Source organism: Ceratotherium simum, chromosome 5, assembly GCF_057802395.1.
Source record: "Ceratotherium simum simum isolate JZ-2026a chromosome 5, ASM5780239v1, whole genome shotgun sequence".
In the NCBI taxonomy this organism is placed as follows: domain Eukaryota; kingdom Metazoa; phylum Chordata; class Mammalia; order Perissodactyla; family Rhinocerotidae; genus Ceratotherium; species Ceratotherium simum.
In genome coordinates, this window is record NC_141904.1 from 69,727,526 (window position 1) to 69,752,460 (window position 24,935).

Genomic DNA, 24,935 nt, shown 5'->3' on the forward strand with positions numbered 1-24,935 from the left:
ATTCAGTCTCCACAATGTACTGGGCAATAATTTCAAACTTAAACAATCCCAACGACAAGGCGGCTGAAGTCCACCAAAAGTTCAAAATGGGATATGTTCTCTTTAAAATTTTGAGAGCGACTAAATATGACAACCATCTGATGTATGAAAATTATTCACAACCAAAAACAGACAGTCTGGAAATAGCCAGGATGACTTCATTTAGACAGAATTACCCAAATCTGTTTCTAATATACACAGTACACATAATAAATTTTTACAATATGACAAGGAAAACAAACTTAATAAAAGTTCCCGATCTTTTGTTACACAAGCATGCTATATCCATGCTATGTTTATAATAGTTTGCTCATGATATCACAGCTCAGTAACAAAGGCCCAAGCAATACAAAAACAGTTACTAGGCATGACATCAACTCACAACTACCGTAATTACATCGGTACACAAATTTCCCAAACTGTACATTTTCCAAACTGCTTCTCAATTTCAACGGCTGCCTTTAGACAATTACTTGCAGAGTTGTCTGCAGGCTTTGAGTAATACCCGTCTTTCTTCTCTTTCCCAAGCGTCATTTCCCTTTAGAAAGTGCATATTTCAATTACAAGCACTATTTTTCAAATATGCCCATAAACATATGTCCAAATTAGGAGACAGTGTGGTCTAGTGGTTAGTGACAAGCATTAGACATCAGCAACTCTGATTCCGTTCCTTTCGCTGTCCCTGTTTGCTAGGCCCAGGCAGTACCTCAGCGAGAGGGAGTAGAATGTAATGGATGAGAGCAGAGATTCTTGAGCCAGACTGTTTAGGCTGGAATCCCAGCTCTGCCACTTTTCATCTGTTTGGCTCTGAGTAAGGTAACTTCTCTATGCCCCACTTTCCTCATCTGTAAAATGGGAAGAATAATAGAATTTAGCCCCATATGGTTGCTGTACAGAGGCTGGCTCCTAGAAAGTACAATTTAAGTGTTTTCTATTTAATATCATTACTATTATATTTCAGGGAATCAGTTTCCTGTTTGAAGACCTGGCTTAAATTATCCTGACCCACAGTGAGTTGTGTAATTTTTCTAACGTTAGGACAAGGGTTTCATCTTGGTCATATTACCTGGATAAAGTGAGGTTCAATGAATCAAGTTTGAATGAATGAATGAAATCCATAGGTTCCACAATACCCAATGATTACAGAAGCGAAAAATCTTATCTTGTAGAAATTGGTTTATATCCTATTTCTCTAATGGCTTGCTTTCACGTTCCTGCAGCTAATGTTGATAAATACCTCCAACCCAACTGAAATAAGAGTAGGGAAAAAAGATTTCGCCCTGTGATTTCAGAAGCATATTTCTCTAAGGACCAAACTTCTTGAGCCCATCCCACTTGCACGACCTCTGTCTCACTATGTTGCATGGTCAGCTGGCTTTCCCGACCAGGCAGGGCGCCAGGGGAGCGAGACTACCCCCGTTGTCACTTCTGGTCCACGGTGCTCACACCAAATGCTGTTATTCTAGGCTTCAGGAAATTTTCTAACCACTGGACAGGGTCCAATGCTGTGTGCTAATGAGTTTCAGATTGGAGGACTTCACTGTGCATGTGTCAGAAAAGTGCCACAGTTTATGGCGAGATGGGGGCAGGGAAAAAAAGACACACAAAAAGGAAGAAAAAACAGTAGTTAAAAAATGCTGGCGACTCAAATTGACAGGGAACGTGACCTCTGCACTTCATCAGAAATTCCTGCAGACTTACAAAATAAAGGAGTTTGCTTTTATCACACACTGTGAGACTCATATGGAAAAATGGAAAACACTACATCACTTGACCTCAGCATGCCCCCTTTCAACCACAGACGAATATTGTGTACAAAAATTCTAAATCAACTTAAGATGTTAAAAAAAAAAAAAGCTTTAATTTTCTGCATTAGACTCGATGATTACTCTTTGGTTCTTGAGATTTTGCTTAGAAGGTTCACACAGGAAAAGGACTCATAATTCCAGGAAAAGTAGTTTATCACGTTGGGAATAATAATGTAGTGGTCTCTGCCGGGTGGGCACAACATCATCTATCCTCCCTGATGCTCCTTGGAGAATAATGAGCAAGCCTCACTTACCCAGGTTTGAAAGTCACCCAAGACTGAATCATGATTATTTGCTTACATTAACAGAACATTAAAACCAATTTTAAACAACTTAAGGAAATTCTAGCCATCTTTGCTTAGTGATTCACTTCTTTGGGAAGCTGTTTCTCCCTTCAAGGCAACCAACAGGCTTGATAGCAAGATGTCTCATCATCAAGAAGAGTCCCTTCTTAGGAGAGTTTAACTCACAGGACTTTTTTTGAGTAATGAGATTACATTTCAAAAAAAATTTTTTTTGCCACACTTAGTACTGGTGACTTTAAAAATCCAATACTTTCACATCCTCCAACTGTCATCAACATTTTTTCAGACGATGTCAATAAAATTGATTGCTTGCAGTTCTGAATTCTGCTCTGCACATGGAAACAATATAATTTGTTTTAAAGTATTTTCGACGGGGGCGGAAGGAGAAACAGAACCTCAGCAAGCCTATCCACAACATTGGGGCGGGGTGGGGAAGAAACCAAAAGCAAAGTAAATGGTCTGAATATTACGGTCTGCTGGAAACTTTGACAAAAATTCCCGGTGTATAAACCCTAAACCTTACTGTTGTGCTGACTGATACGTCTTCCTGTCAGATATGAATGATGTTTCTGAAACATTAATACGTTCATTAAATTCCAACTCCCCATACTTAAAATATTCTGTACTTTGGCTCAGAGGCATCTTGACAGCTTTGTTGTAATCATGTATGTGAGGTCCCCAGACTACACAGTTGTTGAGATGCCTCATAACTACAACCAATCTGTTGCTTTTACAAGTTTAATCTCGGTATTAAGGAGCTGATTGTGGTACCACGTTGACTTGACATCTTCAACTCAGTTGTATATCACAGAAACCACTATGGGTGGTGACAGACTCCTATGATGCCCAGCAACCGTACATACCTCCAACTCCCCAATCTGTAATACTACAAAACACGGCTCTTTTTTTTCGTTTTTTCTTTTTCCGAAGCACAAGTGGACGACCAGCAAGGGTCCAACAGTGTTATTCCTAATTACCTTTTTTTTCACTCTTGATCCTGTGGCTCTCATAATTAGTTACCTGGGGCTGCAATCCAATTTGAAGTGATGACAAGAAAGTGATCCATGAAAAAGTAATAAGTTAAATCCAATTTCAGCCTTCCTCTAATTAAATGCACATGGAACTAATGACTCCAACCCTAGCATTTCAGTGATAATGGTAATTAGCAAGGTGGGAGTCGCTCTCTTTTTCAACACTGGAGGTGTAAACCACAAGGTAAAATGGTAGGAGCACTCTTAATTACATGTGTCATTTTGTCAGCAATTTACACATTTTTGACCAGTCAAGTATGTTTTTCCCCCCATTCCTCCCCACCTCCTAGCCCCAACAATGATTATCATCAACATACTATTCCATGTTCCAACACATAGAAGCTCCTAAGAGCACGTCAGACTTGAGAATAAGAAATAACTTTTCTTTGCTGTTGCTCACTGCTGTCTGACACACACAGACACACGCACACACACACAAGGTGACAATTAGGAAAATTACGCAGATCTTAGTCCTCTTAATTGAAATCCAGATATTTACAGTGGAATTGGTTTTTGTTGGTTTGGTTTTATTTTTGCTTACGTTATAGAAAATATAACAATTTGCTTATTTATGGAAAACATGGCAGTCAGGAGATGCTGAGTAAATATACGTCTAAGGAGAAGCAATAATTAACTTCCTGATGGCATACTGGTTACCTGCGGTCCTAAAAAACCTGGCTTCCCATCCTGGTGCTGTTACTGCCTGTGTGACCTACAGCAAGTCACTTAACTTCTCTAAGTTTCACCTTTCCTCATCCATAGAATGGTTTAGTGACAGTTCCTATACCTTGGAGTCGCTAGGGGGCTGGTCCACATTAAGCACTTACTAAACATTAACTATCTTCTCACATAGTAACATATGCATATGGTGACAAAGACAGGCTTACACTGAAAATATCAGCACCACACTTGCATTTTAATGCTTAGACACATTGAATTACCATATAATTCAATGTCCAAACTGGGATACTTAAGAGTGAGAATTATTATTAAACACACTAGGTCAACAGGCATAGACTGGGGCTGTCCTGGGCAGACTGGGACACAGGGTCACCCTATCATAGCTGAAGTGGAAATAGCAAAAATGAGCTAACTCATTATGTTACAACTCACATCAGAATTTTGGAGGCAAGGACAAAACATATTATTTTAGAAAAAAAATTCTTAAAGTGAGAGTATTCAATCTGGGCAACAAAATGGACTTCTTGAGGTTCATGGAACCCTTATTACTGGCTGCAAAATTCCGTGTGCATGTGCATTTCTTTGAGAGGAGGGATCACTATTTCTATCATATTTTTAATGGTGTATGTAATTGAAACGACTTACCCATTTTTAAAGCATCGTCTCTATTTTATTGTTTCTTATCAAGACTTATTTTTTAGGGTTTTCGGATTCTCCAGTCATGCAATAACAACGAAATCTTAAAAGGTATCAAAATTTCAACACTTCATGTCAATTTAATGCCAGGGATGCCAATTCTAGCCAATGTTAACTCTAGACATTAAAAAAAAATAATTTGCCTCCCTCTCCTGAATTATCCACTTTAACTAATTCAATGCACAGGGATATTTTTTAAGGGTTAGCATTTCAAAACCATTCCATTTCACTATCTACAACATAAAACTGTAGTTTCCTTTAAAGGTTTCCTCTTACCAATTTATTCCTTAGTGAATAACGTGGAAATGATATGAGGTACTAAGATTATATGTGGCATTAACGCAAAGCAAAAATGCTGCCTAAAGCACGTTTTATATAACTGCAAATAAAAATGCTAAAAAACACCTGCTGAATCTTGTATTTTAACCTCCTCCACTTAAAGCAGGAGTCCTCATTATAATCCCGCGCGTCCAACTGGACTAAAAGGCTGACCTTCCAGTGGACTTCACTATCCTTCCTTCCAGCGAAATGGCCTTCTGTGTGAGGGGCTTGCACATGATATCCCCTTGGAAGGAAGACGACAGGCAGGAGAAAAAAATATCAGATGACTGGTTTCAAGTTCAAATTCTTTATAGATGGCCTGAAACTGTGGTCAGCTTTCCACTGTAGGCAACACACAAGGTTTACTTTCTTTTCTAACTTTAATGCTGCCAGAATACACATGTACTTTTACTTTCTTAGGAGAAAATGTGTCATTTGATTTCCTTCCAGTTTATGTACTTGTGCCAACAACTAAAATGCTTAAAGAACCAAAATGAATTACTACCCAGAAACGGTGGTCAAAGTTCCAAAATTCGATCAATAAAATTGCTCATCTACTCACAAAGCAATCTTCAGCCAGTAAAGTTACACATTTTCGAGGTTATGAGCACACCTGCACCGTTAAGCATTTATTTCACTTGTTTAAGCCATCTTCAGAAGTATATAAATATTTATAAAAGCAAGCCTACTATTTTTATTCACATATAATTTTCTTTTTGCAGCAAAACCTTGTTAATTCTTTTACAGCTCATAAGCATCCTGAAGGCAGGGTCTGCATCCTCGACAGTTTTGTATCTGTGAGCATCAGCCTTATGCCCTGCAAGTCGTGGCTGTTCCAGAAATGTTCACCAAGTTGCATTTAATTAATTCAGATCATTCTGATTCTGAATTCACAACGGGGCCAATTTTCATTTGTATCATTCATAAAAAAATTTGCAAAGCAAATTAACAGACTAAATAAGGGGCTATTTAGGTTACTGAGTAGATTATTTTTCAAGAACTTCAGAAGCAATATCTATACCCAATTAATGCCTTCATTATAAACCACAACGTCACCCAAGAATGCGGCCAGCTCAGATTTAGTTCAGTCTGTGTATCTGCAAAGAGTGTCATTTCTCTCTTATTTACTCTCATTTCCCTGAAATTAGTCCAAATCGGTGATGTTTGACTACATTTTGTGATCTCTATCGAGTAACCACTTATAGCCTCCTCTAACTTTCCATTTTCTTTTGTTTGTATCATCAGCCTGTGAAACTGGAGAGCACTGCCAAACAGAAAGCAGGGAAGTGTGAGATATGCTTAAAATATGAGTCACAGTATATTTGGGGATTTGGGTTTCTTTCTTTTTTTTCCTCAAGCTATCAGCAGATCAAATCCTTCTTCCCTGTCAAGCCTTCCTCTATGTGGAAGATCTGAAATTCGCTAAAATAGGTCTCTCAGTGTAGTTATGAAGGCTAAGAAGATCAGAGATGAACACTGTTAAGATTTGCTATAAGAGCTCCCTTTCATTTCAGAGCCACTCTGACTGAGATGCTCCAGCAAGGACATGGCATAGGAAGATATATTTAAATGTGAAGGTTATTCTTTCCGTGAATCACCAATTCTATATACATATTTTTATAACGAGATAATATACCATTGGCCTAGGTTAGTAATATCTTCTCTCTGTTTCTAAGGCCAGCCAACCTAATACAGCTTAGTGGATGTGCATGACCCTACCAGGCAGCTAAGGAGACATAATCTACGATGCACACGTGTGGGCATGAGCGCGCGCGTGCGCGCGCACACACACACACACACCAGTCAATCAACTCTTTTTCTCCCCCTAGTCAACCCTTAAAGCTGGTTCAAATTCTCTGCTTGTCAACTCTCCCACTGAGGGGGTAGGAAGGGACTCAAAACATCTTAGCAAAACCAGCATTCAAGATGGCCCGCTCGCCCTGCACTTTTTATACAGACTAAAGAGCTCAGCAGAATGTGTTAGATTGGTTTTGACACTGTCCTTGCCAAGAAAAATGAAGCTCTGTACCATACTCTTCTGGTGGCTAAAAACCTTACAAGAGGCCAGATGAAAAAGAGCCCTCAAAAGGAAATCCCCTGAAACTTTACTTCATATATTCAGCCCTAAAGGAACTTCATTCATCTTGGAAAAGAAGTTACCTAAAAATGCCTTATGCTTTAAAAAGCAAGTATGAGGGAAAATAAGTCTAGTACAAAAAAATTACAAATGATATTCAATATTGAAGAGCAGAGCATCAGACAGATTGTGTCTGTGTGTACTTTTTTCTTTATTTTCTCTCACCAAAGCTCTACTATGTGTAAGATCCACACACCCCCCCCCCCAATAATACATTGTCATTTCCCCCAATGCACTTGAGGTCTGATAAATTCAAGAGGACTCACAGTATTTTTAAGGCTGTGGGAGCTCCAAGAGGGAAGCAAAAAGAATGGACAGTCATTTGAATCACTGAGTGACAGGCTGGGCTAGCTCTCTGTATACATTAATAAATTAGAATTTTAATTGTGTCTCTGTCTGCAGAAGATGACCCAGTACTTTAATATGTACCAACAATTGGCTATGTTCTGGAATCTGCAATGTGGCCTCCGCTACTGACCTCTGAAACACAATTCCCAGTCTGACTACGGAAACTGTTCAGTTTGATCCTTTCAACTTATTTGAATCCTGACAAATAAGCTCACAGCTGAAAGGTCAACACAGTCATATTTCATCCTCCAGAGCTGTTCTTAAGACATCTGCACAACAAAGCACTTCTTATAGCACCTGACATGGGACCTCAATGGCACTATACCTCATTAAAAATGTCCCCACCACTCACACGTACTAAAAGGCATATGGATTGGTGAGGGTTTGCCAAATAACTGTTTTTGGAAGTGTTAGTAAACCATGCACATTGTCATTCAACTGTTCCAATAAAGTGTTACTACAGTGCTGAACTTTCCCTCGATAGTGTCAATTTCCCAAGTAAATGCAGAAGAACTAGAACTTGTTGACCAAGATCAGTTTGATCTTTGCAGGATAATCTGGGAACTGCTATCAGTTCACTCTGATCTGAGAAAAGTCAACACAGCCAGAATTTGGGTTAACCTCATGATCAAATTAACTGGCACCAAGTTATACCCATCAGCTACTGTTTATAGATTCTGTCCCAAAATATCCAGTGGGAGAAACTCATCTTAGCCTCCCATTTTGGGGATGCCAATTATGAAAGTAGTTGAGCCACCTAGTACTTGCAAGTGCCTTGTCTTGGATGTGAACATGAATAATACCCTGAGTCAAGTTTCTTTGAAATTTCTATTATAATTTTCTACTCCAAGTTGAAAATCCAAGTTAGATTTTTATGAACTTGCTTCTTCTACTTTGTTAACCTCTGCCCTCAATGTGCCTGAAATGAGCAGTTGCTAAAACAATGTTTTCAGCATCTTTATGTAAAAATTGCTTGCCATTTTTAATTAATGATTCAGAAGTATACTGAAAACATCCACTGAAGAACAGACTGTGTAGTACATTCATTGCTAGGTATATTAAAAATACTATATCCTCTTCAGTGCCAATAACAGTTCTTGACACTATTGACTGAATAATTCTGTGTTGTGGGGGACTTTCCTGTGCAGTGTAGGATGTTGAGCAGCATTCCTGGCCTTTACCTACTAGATGTCAGTAGCATCCATGCCCCATAAGCTGTGACAACCAACAATGTCTCCAGACATTGCCCACTGGCCCCCCCACACCCTGGGGCAAAATCTCCCCCAGTTGAGAACCACTGCACTAAAGTAAGGTGTGTGTGTACCCTCTTCCAGACCCATCATGAGAAATGAGGTGATATAGCTGAGCACCATGAACATTTTCTCATTGGTAACTACACTGCCTATTAAGCAACCCACACCTACAACTCCTCATCCTCCTATTATATTGACTGGTTAGGAGATCTTCTTTTCCCAACAACAAAACTCTTGGTTGAATAGACATTTTTCCCAAAATGTCATACTCTGTTGGTAAACTAAAAAAGCACCTTGTGCAAGTGATTCTCTTACATTATTTGCAGTTCTCAACACAATCCACTTCCGAATTGCTTATCAGCTATGCCAAAGTGTATAATGTCAATTTCTTTTTTTAAAGAATTGTTACCTGAAGGGCTGGTTGTTTGTCATTCCTCTTGGGAGATTTTAATCCACTAACTTGCTGCTGCTGTTGCTGCTGAAGAAGGAGCTGTCTTGCCACTTGAAGTGCCTGGCAGGACACATGGAAGGAAAATGTTTGCGTTAGTACACAGGTTCAGGGCTTCCTTCACAAACGGTATTCCAGGGAGTACACTTTAGGATGGGATCCTGGCTTTTCCATTTCCAGGCAAATAAAACAGCAAACAAAACTCTCTCCCAGCCTAAGTTAGAAACTTTCCAGAATTTGTTTACATTTTCTTAGATTTAGCCAATTTCATCCACAGTTCCTCAGGCGTAGCAATCCATCTAAGCAGACCTTTATTCCTACCATAAATCTGACATACAACTTGGAGTATGAATGACTGGGACTTGGAGGAACGATGGCAGAGAAAGGCCAAAGGGACTTGGGCAAAGACAGAAACTTAGGAGACAATAAAGGGTTCTTTTCAGGGGCACCTGCATCCTCCTCCAATTCTTCCCGTGGGAACTTGGGAACTCAGGTGGAAAGCTAACACTTACACTTCATCTGAGTCTAAACCAAGAGGAAAAGCAAAGTGGTGGACCACACTAGGGATCAAGTTATTTTAGAAGGATGATCAAAATAGATAAGATATACCCAGGACTCGATGGACTATGTAAGAAACAAAACTTAGCAAATTTATCTTCTAAGTCAACTTAAAGGGTATATTACGTACCTGTTAACAAAACTGATTATGTCTAATTCAAATGACTCTTCTAAGCTTATAACATGGGATAGTTTTTATTTAAAGGTAGAAATTGGAGAGGTGATATGAATTGGAGATAAAGCAAAAGGAAAATAGGAGAGTCCTTCAAAGTGGAGAATATATGACTGACTAATCTGTTTTAAAAGTTCAAATAAAAAAGAAAAAAAATGTATCATCAATAAATCTTCATGAGGACATTTCCTGCCAAAGAATTTAACAGGAATAATAGCTAGCCACACCTTTCCAAAGAAGGCAGCAGGATCAGCAACAGAAAACTGAAGTTTGCAGATACTGTGCTAGAAAAATCACACAAAAAGCTCGGTTATTTGAGTCAATTCGACTGAGAACCAAACACATACACATGGAAGAGATGTTAAGAACGTTCATTAAATGATGTGCTTACAGGTTAGAGACAAAAGGAGATTTCTTGGGGATTACATTAATAATAATTTCTACATGGTAACAATTCTTTGTGCCTGAAAGAAGACAGATGTGGTCAACGTATCAAAAGGATCTGATACTGGAATCTTAGAAAGTGTGCATAAGGGACTGACAGTGGTAGCGTGTTCCTCGAAGAGGAACAGAGACTTCATTTATATAACAAAATAATGTATCAAATTCCAAGAAAAGTTACAGTGACATGATGGAGTGGGGGAAAGGCAAGATGGCATAGGAGTTCTTGTGCATTGAACTCAAGGGAAAGGGAAAATAGTGGTCAAGAGGATTATTATTCATGAGCAGACACCTAAAAAAGTTGAATCATCAAGAGTAGTACTTCTCCTAAAAGGACAATCTCACTAAACCAAGCTCATAACTGTACTATCGTTAACAAAGAATATTTTTAAGACACTTTGTAAGGTTGAGTGGTGCCTTTGTGTCTAAGAGGCACAAAGGGAGGCAAGGAAACGGAAGCGCAGATAAATAAATGGGTGACAAAGAGAAGATCTTGAGAAAGATGGAAACCTCCTATCCCACCTCCCAACTGCACCCACTGCTCTTCCCCTGCGGAGGCCTTCTGCCTACTGGACTCACCACAACCAGCCCTTCAGACGTAATGTACGGGCTATTTCGTCTGTGAAGGGAGAGACATGTTCAAGAAAGCCTGCCTGGAAGAGCCTCGAGAAAAGAGGCTGTCTGAGAGGGGCATCTGGAAGCCAAGACGCCTGGGAGAGTTGCCTGAGACTCCAGCCTGCTGTCTCCGAGGAGGATTCACCATCACTGGACTCCGGGTTTCCTTGTCTCCTTGGAGACGCTCAGTACATGCGTAGGTGTAAAAGTGGGCAGAGTGAAGATTTCATTTATATCATATAAGAAAAATAGTCCTCTTTGCAAGGTGCCTGCAGGAGCAAAAGCCTCTCCTCCTACTATGTATGTCCCTTTAGCTATTTCACATGAAGGTTTTAGGGCTTTTCAATGTAGGAAAAGGAACTTTTATGTATTTTAAATGCTACCGTCAGAGTAAAAGACTGATCAGTAAAGGTCTGACTGCTGCTTAGAAAGGCAAACAGAGGAACTGTGGATGACAGTGAAAAGACAGCACCCCGAAAGATAGGGTGGGGGGAGAGGAGAAAGGTTACATACATTTAATACTAGAAGAGAGCAAGCAAAGAAAAACAAAGTAACAACAACTCCACATAGTCACAACTCTTTGTTAAAGCCATTTACTATGTTTCACCAAATATTTGGAGAACAAGTACTCAATTTTTAAATAACCAAGTCTCAGAGAATCTATATAGCCAATTCCTCATTTCAGCAAAGGAGATGATATTAAGTGTTTTTTTAAATATACACACACAAAAAACTATTCTTATATGAGCATGTTCTCATAAATGTACTAGAGCAAAACCCAAGTCTTCAACAAACGTTTATTGAGCTGGCTCTGTACAATGAATATATATTTCAAAATTAGCTACTGGAATCCTTACAATTATTTGCTGGTTTGAAAAAAAAGGCATTTATGTGTTATAACATCTTTCTCAGACCCAGCATGGGGTACATGAACTTCCATAATCACATAACGAACTCCAGCTCCCTCAGAGCATTTCCTCTAGAGCCCCACTACAGAAAATCAGAGATAGAAGCACAGGAAGAAAAGCTTTAGGAATTTGTATGAACACAAGGGAAATTTTAGTCAAACTACTGAAGGAAGAGGAACACATAATGAAGATGTGCACATTGCTTTCCAAATTTCATGCTGAAAATGAATGCAAACAGATATTTGGCATGGAGGGACAACACTAGTGCAATAACTTCAAATATTTGGGATGGAGAGACAACACTAGTGCAAAGAATTATCCATCATGATATGAATTGTTATGAATTATTTCACAATAATTCTCAGGCCTTACCATGAGCACAGGAACAAAGTTGGAGCAAAGTGCTACACTCTCCCCCACAAAATCAACTTAGGTCTCAGCAAGAGTTTTAAAACATAATGTAACAGAACTTATAAAGTGCTATGAAATCAACCACTAAACAGTGTTTACTTTTCTGATTTCCATGATAAATAAATCAATGTAATCTAGATTTTAAATCGCCACCAAAAAAGAAAAGAAATAAATCCTTAGTGTACAAGACTATGTATTTGATCATTAGAATACAAATCTTTGGTATCTACCATTTGTAGAAAGTCAAAAATGCTTTTTGTCATGTTCATTGTTGGTCAGTGGAAAATCTGGAATGACTGATGGGATTCCCTATGGAAATTGCACCAGAGACCTGTCCACTGTGTTTCCCCTACATGCTTACCGATAAGCATTTTTACCTATTAACAGGCATTAAAACTAGATTAATGTTTTTCATCTCAGACTCTACTGCCTGAACCTCAGAGATTTTTCCCAATACAACTAAGGAGTGAGGATGGACTTTTCTTATTTTCATAACAGTATCTCAATCAGAATTGGAGAAAGGTCCCTTAAGATATCCTGTTTGAAGATAAAATTAGATCCTTTGGATATAGAAAAATAAAGTGTGTGGGCATTGTATGTGTATGAGAGAGAGAGAAGGTTAGTAGTACAGAGAGAAAGACGCAGCGGGAGAAAGGACATGAATAAATGAAAGAATTTCTCTTTTAAGAAGCAAGGATCACGCCGGCCCCGTGGCTTAGCGGTTAAGTGCGTGTGCTCCGCTACTGGCGGCCCGGGTTCGGATCCCGGGCGCGCACCGATGCACCGCTTCTCTGGCCATGCTGAGGCCGCGTCCCACATACAGCAACTGGAAGGATGTGCAACTATGACATACAATTATCTACTGGGGCTTTGGGGGGGGGGCGGGAAGGAGGAGGATTGGCAATAGATGTTAGCTCAGAGCCGGTCTTCCTCAGCAAAAAGAGGAGGCTTAGCATGGATGTTAGCTCAGGGCTGATCTTCCTTACAAAAAAAAAAAAAAAGAAGCAAGGATAAACTCTGACTCAAGTTCCAGACCAACTGCTAATGTAAATAACTTAAAAGGTCCTGTCCCATCTCTGGAGACCTTTTACTCTTGCTGGCGGTTCCTGGGCTGGGTTGAGTCAACACTTCCTTTACAAGAGATGTGACAATTGCCTGGCACTGGATAACTTGGTGCTGTATTTGAGTGCTAGGCTCAGGTTACAGTAAAGACGCAGTTCAAGGATGTCACAGAATGGAGGTGACTGATAAAACCAGGCACTTAGAGCCCAGTCACACACACACACATTTATTTTCCTTCAACAAGCTAACACAAATGTCTCTGAGCTAACAGGGGAAAGTGGTGGGAGTGCTTCTGTCTGTGGAGTGGCTAGCCTCCCTCTCTGACTTGGCCGCCATCTACGCCCGATCTGCCCAAGGGTTGGAGCCGCCTTAGGGTCAGTAGTCAGGGAGATAAGTGCTTGGTTGATAGTTTGGCAGGCCATGCTTTTGGGCTGATTGGGGACCTGGACATTTTTGATATAGCTTCCATCCTACTGGTTCAAGATCACTTCATTCTCATCAGCGCTTTCACATCCCTAGTAAATAAGTACCATCTGTTATTTACAAATTATGTTTTACATAAGCATGTTTACAACTTCCAAGCTATTTACATCTCAAGTTCATAGCAGGTGCTTATATTTTAGGGCCTAGGTAGTCCTATGTTTAGCCTAGGTAGCCGATGTTCAAAAACATTTTACCGTATTTTAAGAAACATCAATAAGTTTACATAAAATATGGTTTGAGTAAGCATGCACACATACATAAGGCAAGCTGGTAGAAGGAGAAAACCTTCATACAATTTTTTATATAACATATTTGGTGATGAGGCCTGAGATTAGCACTGATACATGGTGGTCTTCAAAAAATATGACTAACTGCAATGTTTTAAGTCACAGGTCAGCAAACTATAGCCCAAATCCTGTCCATCACTATTTTTGTTCAGCCCATGGTTTTTACTTATTTAAATAGTTGGGAAAATAATAAAAAGAAGAATATTTTGTGACATGTGAAAATTATATGGAATTCAAATTTCATTGTCCACAAATAAAGTTTTATTGGAACGTAGTCATGCTCATTCGCTTACGTCAAGTCCATGGCTGCTTTTGCACCACAAAGCAGAGTTGAGTACTTGTGACAGAGACCGTATGGTCCACGAAGTCTAAAATATTTCCTATCTGGTCCCTTACAGGAAAAGTTTGCCAACCCGTGTCTTACGTTGCTTTGTGTATTCTGAGATTCCCCTGGACATAATTTTATATAAACAAAGCTTACAATCAGTTTCCGAAAATAATTTTAGAATTCAGCTAAGATGCAAGGACATTACTAATTAGCTCTTCTTAAAGTTTGCTCAAACTCATTTTTGATTTTCTGAAAAGGAACTGGGACATGAAAACAAAATACATCCACGTGCTCCTCTATCTGAAACTATTTAAAACTAGTTGCAAACTTGGAGTATGTGTTTCTTCCCACGGATAATTTACAGCAGTTCAGAGTGAAGCTCCTCAATTGGGTGTGAGGTCCTGAACACCCTCCGAATAAAGGCAGCATGTGCTGTTGGCCAGTTGAGAAGAGCTGGTTATTTCCTGTCTGCCCTGAGAAGCTGTCCCACTTCCAGCTTCAAAGGCTGCTGTGAGTCAGCCACCCTTCCTCTAATTTCTTTTCCTAGACTCTCCCCACCCCTCAAGATCAAACCTGTTTCTCAGATAATTTCACAGGCTAGTCAACAGTCACTGTGCATATGGCGGTGGGAGGAAAAGCCAGCAATAAAAAGCAGCATGGGAAGCTTAGCAGGAAAGAAGTTATGTTCTCCCCTTTATTTTCCAACCTCAACATATACCTCGAGTCCCTCTATAGAGCCTTTGTCCACCTAAACTAATTTGCTCTCTTGGTGCAACTCCTGCAGCCGACTACCATCTTAACACAAGGGCCCATCATTTAACAGAATCTGACAATTGCTCTGTAGCAAGACCTGGGACTAAGCATGCAGGGAACATGCATCACCTCCTTGCTTTAGACACAGTAATCACTCCAGTGTAGGATGGAAAGAAGGTTTGTGGGTGACTCAAAAAAAGAAATGACAGCGGCTGAGAGGACTAGATGCATTCATACAGAATCAACAACATCCCAAGGCAGGGAGTTCTCCAACAAGAATACAAAAAGAAAAAAATCATGATATTTACAAATGGAGCACTTCGTTATCACAGGAAAATGGAAAGTGAGCTAATCTCATGGAGGGATTCTAGTGATTGTGACTCTAGTGATTAACTGTCCAAAAAAAGATTCCAATTCTAGTGATTGTGTAAGTCTTAGACACACAAAGAAAGAAAGCACTATAGTAGACTATCAAGTCATGTTATTTGTGTCATAAATAAAAACAAAAAAAAAAAACACTTTCCCCATTAAAATTTTAATATACAGAGGGTAACAACCATCAAAAATCCATCAGAGGGGGGCTGGCCCAGTGGCGTAGCAGTTAAGTTCATGTGTTCTGCTTTGGCGGCCTGGGGTTCACAGGTTCGAATCCCAGGCGTGGCCCTACCCACCACTTGTCAAGCCATGCTGTGGCGGCGTCCCATATAAAGTAGAGGAAGATAAACACAGATGTTAGCCCAGGGCCAATCTTCCTCAACAAAAAGAGGAGGATTGGCAACGGATGTTAGCTCAGGGCTCATCTTCCTCAAAAAAAAAAAAAACCATCAGAGGGCCTTTAACAGTCTCTTTGCAGCAGTCATTGCTTGGTCTATTCTATGATACTGCAGATAAGGTGTAGACTCTCAGCATGCATTGGTAGTCGATTCACTTGACTCGACCCTCAAAAGCAGATGGGGCAGAAAGCAAAGCCTTAGATCAAGCGGGATACTGCGTTCGAATCAGTGACCTATAAGGTCACTATGTAGTGTCTATTATCCTCAGAGTTCTAACAGCTGGAGAAAGTACCCTATGCTTTTGAGGACATTCCATAACAGCTGATATTTAGAGAGAGCATGGATTTCTTAAAATGTTCTATAGTCTTTGCAAGTGAGTTTATGAGACCATCTCTAGAAAGACATGTTGAAAAACTGGAACACAGACAACCCTACTCCTACCGCTCTCCAACATTATGTCTTCGAGTTAAAATCAAAAGGGACAGGAAATGGAAAAGTTCAAGATCCCTATTGTCACTGTCCTAACTACAGCAGGAGATATGGCCGTGGGCAGTGCCATCCTCATGTGTGGGGTTGGGGAGAGATGAGGCCATGACACAGCATCCCACCACCACCTGTACCACTGCAACTTCTTTATCATCCTACATCAGCCTGAACCTCCACCTTCTAGATCTACTTCCGATGTCAGGTTTTGCAAATCCTTATTGATGTGATTTTATGCTCTTTAAGCCATTAAGCCACACATAGGGTGGTTATCACTGCTATGATGCTTAATAATTATATTCCTGACTTCAGTTTTACTTTAAAATTTAACAAATAATGCAAAGACATGAGCACACGTAGGTTGGGAGTTGCGTATGTATGCTTTTTTTAACGTCGGCAATCAGAGTGTACTTTTTTAGAAGAAAAAATAACAAATAGCACTTTTTTTTTTAGAAAAACTGGGATGAAAGAGAACAGAAATGTGCAACTGTGCTCTTGTGCCATGCCATGATTCACGAGCATCAGTGCTGTGGGGCTCAAACACCATCCTATGCACTGACCACAGGCAACATGGACACGGAAATATCAGAAGACTCTAGACAGGAGGAGGCATTCTGCTACAAGTCCCACCCCCAAAGCAAACATAGGAAGCAGAAGGGGGTCAGCAAACTCTACATTCATTTGCAATTATGAACAATCTTTTTAATTTAAGTATCCACCTAGAGGATACTTCCTGCCAAAGAAGGTAAAGGTTAGGAATTTTCATGAGACAACAAGAAAAAGGATATCTATGATCCTCTTGCAAAAGTTTAATGGCTATAAACAGTCAGGAAGTCTGTTATAAGAGGGAAAAAAACCCCACCATCATACTCCTACTCCGTACACCTATTAACATAGGGCCCTATAACCACCTTGTTGAGGAACTAGTGGGCTGCTCCTTGCTGGAGCCAGTGCCAGACGCTGAATCCCCAGCACTGAGTCTCTGGCACTTGAGTTGTCTTTGGAGGGATTCCATTCCAGCACTGCCCAAGCCTGAGCCTGCCTAGTTCATGAGAGTTGACAAGACCACAGCCTGGGGCGCTAATACTGCAGGCAACATCGGCATTGAGATGAAGAAAAAACAGAAGTCAAGTTTATTAAAAAATGTCTAAAATGCTAAGTTGGATGCTGCATCAAACCCATTTCCCCTTGTAAAGGAAGGATCAGATTGTGTCCAGAAATAAATAAATAAATTGGCCCAGTTCTTCTCCAAGTTCCCAACGTAGAAGATATGGGGGTTAAGCGCAAAGATAAATGAATCAAAGGGATCTATTAACTCACTGCATTAACCCGCTGTTTTCTGCAAATGCCTTTTATGAGGGTGCAGCTCAGCAACTCTCATTATGAATAATCCAGATTCGTATCTTCTCGTACCCTGGAATGAGACTTGCTAATTTTGAAGCCTGCAGAAGAATCTGGCTAGAATCATGCTCAAAATAAAGGAGAATTTTCTGTGATTTTACTAGTAACACTGAACTCATTTCTGCTCTCACAATGATGGGGCTGTATTCCTTTTCTTCTTGTCCTGTAAGTCACACATGCTCGGGATCACCTATGAGGCAATGAGCACCTATGAACGCTTTGCTTCACAAAATACTTCCTTCCCTCGCCCGAATTTTGGGCAAAAAAGCAAGAGTGAAAAAGCAATGCAGAGGCCACATTCCAGCAGAGATAAAAAAGAAAGAAACAGACATGGGAAGAGGAGAAAGTCCAAAGAAGGAGCAGAATCTGAAATGTGGCACTGCTCACTCTTGGCCACAGTTCGCCAGGATGGAGGGAAAAAACTCTAATATTCTCCAATAATTGACACTTCTCAAAGCAGTCACTGCAAATAGCAAAGATTACACCTGTATAATAATGTAAGAAATGAACATCTAGAAACACAGGGGCCAATGTAAGATGACTCCTTTCATTTAGGACACTAAAATAAAAACAATGTACTCAATTGTCTACTATGTGCCAGCCACTATGCCAGTTAGTTGCTTTATACTTATTATTTTATTTCTTGTTTCCAACATTTCTCAGCGAAGTAGGGGAAAGGTTTATGATGACTGATTTAAAGCAGAAAACGAAGAGATTATGATGTAGATTGTGAGCTTCAGTGACTTGCCCAAGGTCACAAGTCCAGCGAGTGGCTGGGATGGAAGAACAAAAACAAACAAACATTGTCTCCTGAGAACCTGACAGCTGCATTCTACCAAGGTCACTGATTAGACCAAATATGGCCACGGGCAATTCTGGCAAATGGACATGCAGTCCTACAGAGCCAAAAGTGCATGGATGAACGCCAGCGCCTTAGTCTTCAGGAGGAAGGGAAAGGCCTTTTCATGGTATCACGCCTTCCGACTTTATCGGCCTCTTTTCCCCACACACAAGACTTGCTCTTCTCAACCAAATCTTCCCCTTCCCAGGACGCTCAGAGCCACGGCCTTCACTGCAATCCTGCTCTTCCTGCTCTCTGCCCACGTTTACAAGACATCCAAGTATCTTCCCCAGCTAAATGCTACCTTTCCCAGACAAATACTGAATGATCTCACTTAAATATGTGGAATCTACAAAAGTCCAATTCACAGAAGCAGAGAGTAGAATGGTGGTTGCCAGGGGCTGGGGGGTGGGGGGAACGAGGAAATGCTGGTGAAAAGGCACAAAAGTTCAGTCATGTGGGATGTGTAAGTTCCAGAGGTCCCTGTACGGCACGGTGACTATACTTAATAATCCTGTATTGTATGCTTGCCATTTTCTAAGAGGATCATCTTCAATTAAATCTTCCCACTACACACACCAAAGGGTAACTAAGTAGAGGTGATGGTTAAGTTTATCTTGATTGTGGTGATCTTTTCCCAATGTATACAGAGATATAAAAACATCAAGTTGTACACCTTAAATATATACAATTTAAGTCAAGGATATCTCAATAAACTTGTTAAAAATAAAAAATTAATAAAAAGTAAAGAAAAACTTTTAAAAATTAAACAAATAAACTCTTATCTTTCCCTAAAAACTCTGTTCACAATCCAATTCCTTCAAGCAGCAGCATTCCCTGATGTCCCCAGCACCAAGGGACCAGTCCTGCTTCTAATCCCTGCAGTGCCCTGCGTTTCTATTGCCGTGATGGCAAACCCCATGCAGGCAGGCAGGCAAAAATGAACGAGCCCAGACATCTCTGCTCTCCCTCACATTGTGCTTCACCTCTTTACCTATTGCAGCTCATCCATCTTCTCTCGGGATATTGATGCTGGCACCATCATCCCTTGATTCTCATCCCTTCGTTAAACCCCAAGAGGGACAAGTCCCCTGTTCCTTGGCTCAGCTGGGCCAAGATTGGAATTTTGCAAAAGGAGTTTTTCACAAAGCAAACAATGGAGAGGCTGAGCTCAGAGAGCACAGATTTCTTCTCACAATTTAACTGCAGTCTGGCCGGAGCTCTCGCACCTGGACACCTAATATCTTACGTTCCACCTTCAAAGTTAGACCTGCCTCTCTCCACCCACTTGGCATGGCTTTCAGGTCCAGCAGGATTTCTGGCCCCTGTTTCTTGAACCCACTGCAGGTTCTCATACTCTGCTATAACTGCATGCTTTTTTGGTGGGGGGAGGGGAGGATAATGTTAGATAACTGTCTTCTTTTTTTTTTAATTTGCTTTGAATGCTTCCCCCCGGTTTTATTGAGATATAATTAACACATATCATTGTAATAGTTATAGGTGTACAATATGATGATTTGAGAAATACATAAATATCAAAATGATTACCACAATAAGTTTCGTTAACATCCGACAACTCATATAGCGTTTTTTCTTCTTGTGATGAGAACTTTTAAGATCTAGTCTCTTAGCAACTTTCCAATATACGATACAGTATAGTTAACTTCAGCCCATCCTTAGAATTTATTTATCTTATAGCTGAAAGTTTGAAGCTTTTGACAACCTTCATCCATCCCTGCCTCTGACAATCACCAATCTGTTCTCTGTTTCTACGAGTCTGATTGTTTTAGATTCCACATATAAGTGAGATCATACAGTATTTGTATTTCTTTCTTTGACTTATTTCACTTAGCGTAATACCACCAGGGTCCATCTATGTTGGCCCAAATGGCAGGATTTCCTTCTTTTTTATGGGTAAATAATATTCCCTTGCACATATATACCACATTTTCTTTAGCCACTCATCCACTGATGGACACTTAGATTGTTTCCAAGTCTTGGCTATTGTAAATAATGCTGCAGTGAACATGGGGGTGCAGATATCTTTTCGAGATAATAATTTCATTTCCTTGGGATATATACCCACAAGTGGAATTGTTGGATCATATGGCAATTTTATTTTTAATTTTTCAAGGAACCTCCATGCTGTTTTCCATAGTGGCTGCACCAATTTACATTCCCACCAATAGTGTACCAGGGTTCCCTTTTCTCCACATTCTCGCCAGCACTTGTTATTTCTTGTCTTTTTGGTAATAGCCATTCTAACAGGCGTGAGGTGATATCTCACTGTGGCTTTGATTTGTATTTCCAAATAATTGTATTCTTAAAACTGCTCTTTTCCCTGGTCAGTGGAAATGAGGAAGATAATAATAAAAGTTGCAATTTTTTGAGTGTTTATTGCTAGACAAGTACTAAACAGTACAGACATTATTTCATATATTTTTCACAATTCTTTGACGTATTATTATAGCCAGTTAACAGATACAGAAACTCAGAAACAGAGAGGCCAAATTATAAGGATTATGTGAGCTATGCATAGCAAGTCCTTAGCACAGGGCCCGTATACGATAACTACTTATAAAATGAAACTATTACTACAATACATTGCTCCATACGTAAGAAAATACATTTTGTGGGAAGCGAAGATTCCTGTTTCCCAGTGATCTCAAACCATTACCTGTCCTCTGTGTAGAGACACTGAGAAAATCACAGCATCCTCTGTTTAGCCCACAGGAATCTAAGGCGGATGATGTTCCTTGTACAAAAAGCAAACCGAGGACAAGTGGGGTTATGTGATTTACCTGTGGTGACACAGATGACTTGCAACTGAGAGTCTTGGCTTCTTCCGCTGGCAAAGGCACGTGAGCAAAATATGGCTCTTTCTAAACCTCACCAAACCCTAACCAATGCCTTGCCTTGACTGTTAGAACCATACAGCAGGAACGGCTGCCAAGAGGCCAAATAGGTAGGTAAGGGGAGATGATGATACTGATGCTCATGCTGCTGATGAAGATGATGAGAATGATAGCTAACACTTACTGAATGCCAACTGCGTATCTGGCTTGGTTCTAAATTGCTTTACGTAAACGGGAAGTTTACATAACACACCAAAGGTCATACAGCCTGGATTAGAATCCCTTCGCTTGTACTTCACGAAAGAGACAACCAACAACGGCCATTAATCTACAAATCCATGGATTTGGGATTTTCCCATTTACATAGAACTAGAACTACTTGCTTGACATGACAGATCTTTAAACAAAAATTTAGAAACATTTAGAAGAAAATATTCAGTTAATCCAATCCACAAAGGTAACTTTGTAGTGAACGTTTTGAAGATTTTATGCTTTATATAAATATAAATACATACATACATTACAAATAAAGAAAACAACAAAAGAAAAACAGACTCAACTGCTCTGGCCAAGGAATTAGAAACATTCTCTTGAAAAGGAGATTAAAAACAAAACTGTGTTCATCAGACGGACAGCTGTGTTCACAGAGTTGTGCTCATAGAGTGACAATGATCTTCGGAACTTCCAGTAACCACAGTTTAGCATAAGGTGGAACTTGAGTCTCCAGCCATGAAGAAATAAGAATCCTCTGGGAATTTGGGGGAATTACTGACCTTGGTAAAATCATGGCGATTCCAAAGAAACAGAAGTTTACTTTAAAAAACATTAACGTATTTCTACAGAAGCAGTATACATGGTGATTAAGTGCCCACCAGTCATTCAACTCCAGCACCACCACTTCCTAGCTGTGTGACCTTGGGTAAGTTACTTAACCTCTCTGTGCCTCAGTTTCTTCATCTGTAAAAACAGCAGGAAATAACAGTTCCTACACCATAATTAATACATTAAAGTGCATAGACTAGGGCTTGATATCCAATAAGTGCCTCTTAAATGATTTTAAAAAGTGCTTTATAAATGATAACTGATTATGAAAGTAATAAGCTCATGGTAGAGATATGAAAAATGTATAAATGAATTAGGAAAATACAAAATGAAGTGTAATAGCATCACCTACATATGACACATTGTCAACATATAGGGGTATGCTTAAGAAAATTACTTTTCTTAAGCAAAACTGGAATCATATTATTTATGGTCTTTTGAAAATTACTTTTTAAAATTAAAAACACATGTTTTTCACTTCTCATTTCTATATGCAAGTTCCAACAAATAAACAGTATTGGAAACCAAACAACCTAAATACTACCACCCGACTCTAGAGATTTCTGGAAAAGCTTTCAACAAAGACTTAAAACTGAAAATGGCACATGACTGATTTTTAAACTGTGTCATTTTTATACCACAGTAAAGGGGCCCCAGAAAAGCCAGAGCTGAAGAATCACATAGTAACATCTAGGGTTAACACAATGTTTCCATTCTTTTGCCCCCAAAGCAAGCAAGTACAGAGAAACTTCTGACTTAACTTTGTACAGCCAATAAGCAGTGTCTGTTTCTTTGCAAAGAACAAACTAACTTGATTTTTGTGCAAGTTAAATTGCCAACATCATATTGAGTTAAAGTGAAACAAAACAAAAATCAAAATTTTCAGCACATGCTGTGTCTTTAAAAAAATACTTCCTAACTTTGACCCTAAACAGATTAAAATTAAGCATGATTACTCTTCACTGGCTCCTCTCTCCCACTACCGTCAACACCATCCACTAGCTATATTTTCCAGTCCAGTTTCTTCATGGTAAAACACTTTCTCATGAGTCTGCCTGTGGTCAGGGCTGAATAGGTCACAGGAAAATCGCTTCTCATGGCTGCTAGATTACACCCCTTCCAGGTCTAGCCTGACCATTAAGTACAGACACACCCGGAAATTGTAAACTATTTTAACAACAGGATATTTTCCCTCCTCAAAAGTGGAATAACCTTTGCAGCCTACCTATGTCCCAAGGGTGTTCTGAGTATTAAGGAACTAGCATTAGTCAGGCACTTTGATTTCTACAGACAAAGGGTTCTGTACAAGTACAAAGTATGATTATCCAACCCAAGTGCCTTTTGGAGAGTCCCCCAAGATGACAATAGAGGGGGCAGAAAGGCTACTGCTTCCATCGTTGTACCTCCCGGTTCCATACATGTAGGGTGATACTGGTGGACGCTGTGCTGTTTGAGCATCGGCTGCATTGTTCCCTTATATAGTCAATGAAGAGGGAATCCCTCTGTGTGCATATTTCCAGTTCACATTCCAAAACGGTATAGGCAACCAAACAGATTTTCAGCTCTGATTTATAGGGCCTGACACGACTGACCAGGCACTGTGCTAGGATCATGCCTATCATTGTTTCAGGATGCACATAAATGAGGAAGTCCCTATAGAAAATCATGCTGTAGTTACTTAAAAAATGTGCCCGTGTGTGCACATATGTCAGTGTGTGTCTGTGTATAAAGAATGTCTATACACAGTCATACAAACCCCACCTGAGAATTAAAATAAAAATAAATTTTAGTTTGCTTGTTTTGAAATCTACCTAAATGTAGGGTTGAGCCTTTCCCTAAGTGTCTGGTTAACAACTCTGAAGATCATTATATACATTACACATATATGGGATGTATTACATACACAGTATCTATATATATGGGATGGGAAAGTATTTTTGAGGGACACAGACGTATAAGTTTACTCTGCATTATTGTACCTGCCTGACATCTTTAAAGAGAGGAGCAAAAGTTGGCCTCTAATAAACTACGCTGTGCACGGGTCACAGACATTCTGGTATATTTTCCTTTGAGCTGTTTATATTTAGATCTAAAGTCAGAAAATAGCCTTTAACAAAACTGTGAGAGCTACTACTGATTTGTCTAACGGCATCACTGTTTAAAACACACTCATACACAAACACACACACACACACCCCTACCCCTCATAAAAGTAGAGCTACTGAGGCAGGCATAACTAAGCAAAGCATTGAGAAAAGCCAAATTACTAAACTACTAATCCTGGGAAATCCTGTATCATAAAACCATACACCACAATAGATTAATTCTGAGTAAGAAAGCCTGGCAAATTCTCAGAAGGCAAAAAGGCTCCTGAGTCTTAAGGGTTAACTCACTTGTCTTTGAAAAAAAACTACACATATAATTTCCTTTTATCATAAAACAATGCATTTATTATTTTCTGTATATCTGCTAAAGGGCATGGCTTTCTGAGTGGAAAACAAAACAGAACTTGGTCACATGTTTATTTGCTTCAGCTACTCCCTTCCCCTTCTGATAAATAATCAAACATGCCATCCAGAAAAAACAAAACCAGCGAGCTGGGAAATTTGATGGTCATCAAATAGACTGAGATACCAAGAAAAGCAGCCCACTGTTCCCACACTGAGTTTTCGGCC

General features: G+C 39.7%; 1 protein-coding gene across 19 annotated transcripts in view; it reads right to left on the reverse strand.

Moving 5' to 3' along the window:
- FOXP1 (forkhead box P1) overlaps nt 1-24,935 on the reverse strand; it is a 577,255-nt gene that overhangs the window by 139,880 nt on the left and 412,440 nt on the right. For all 19 annotated transcript variants that reach the window (XM_087431333.1, XM_087431334.1, XM_087431327.1 and 16 more), the window contains one exon: nt 9,029-9,130. In XM_087431333.1, coding sequence (XP_087287459.1) covers nt 9,029-9,130 — 102 coding nt within the window. The remainder of the gene's footprint in view (nt 1-9,028; nt 9,131-24,935) is intronic.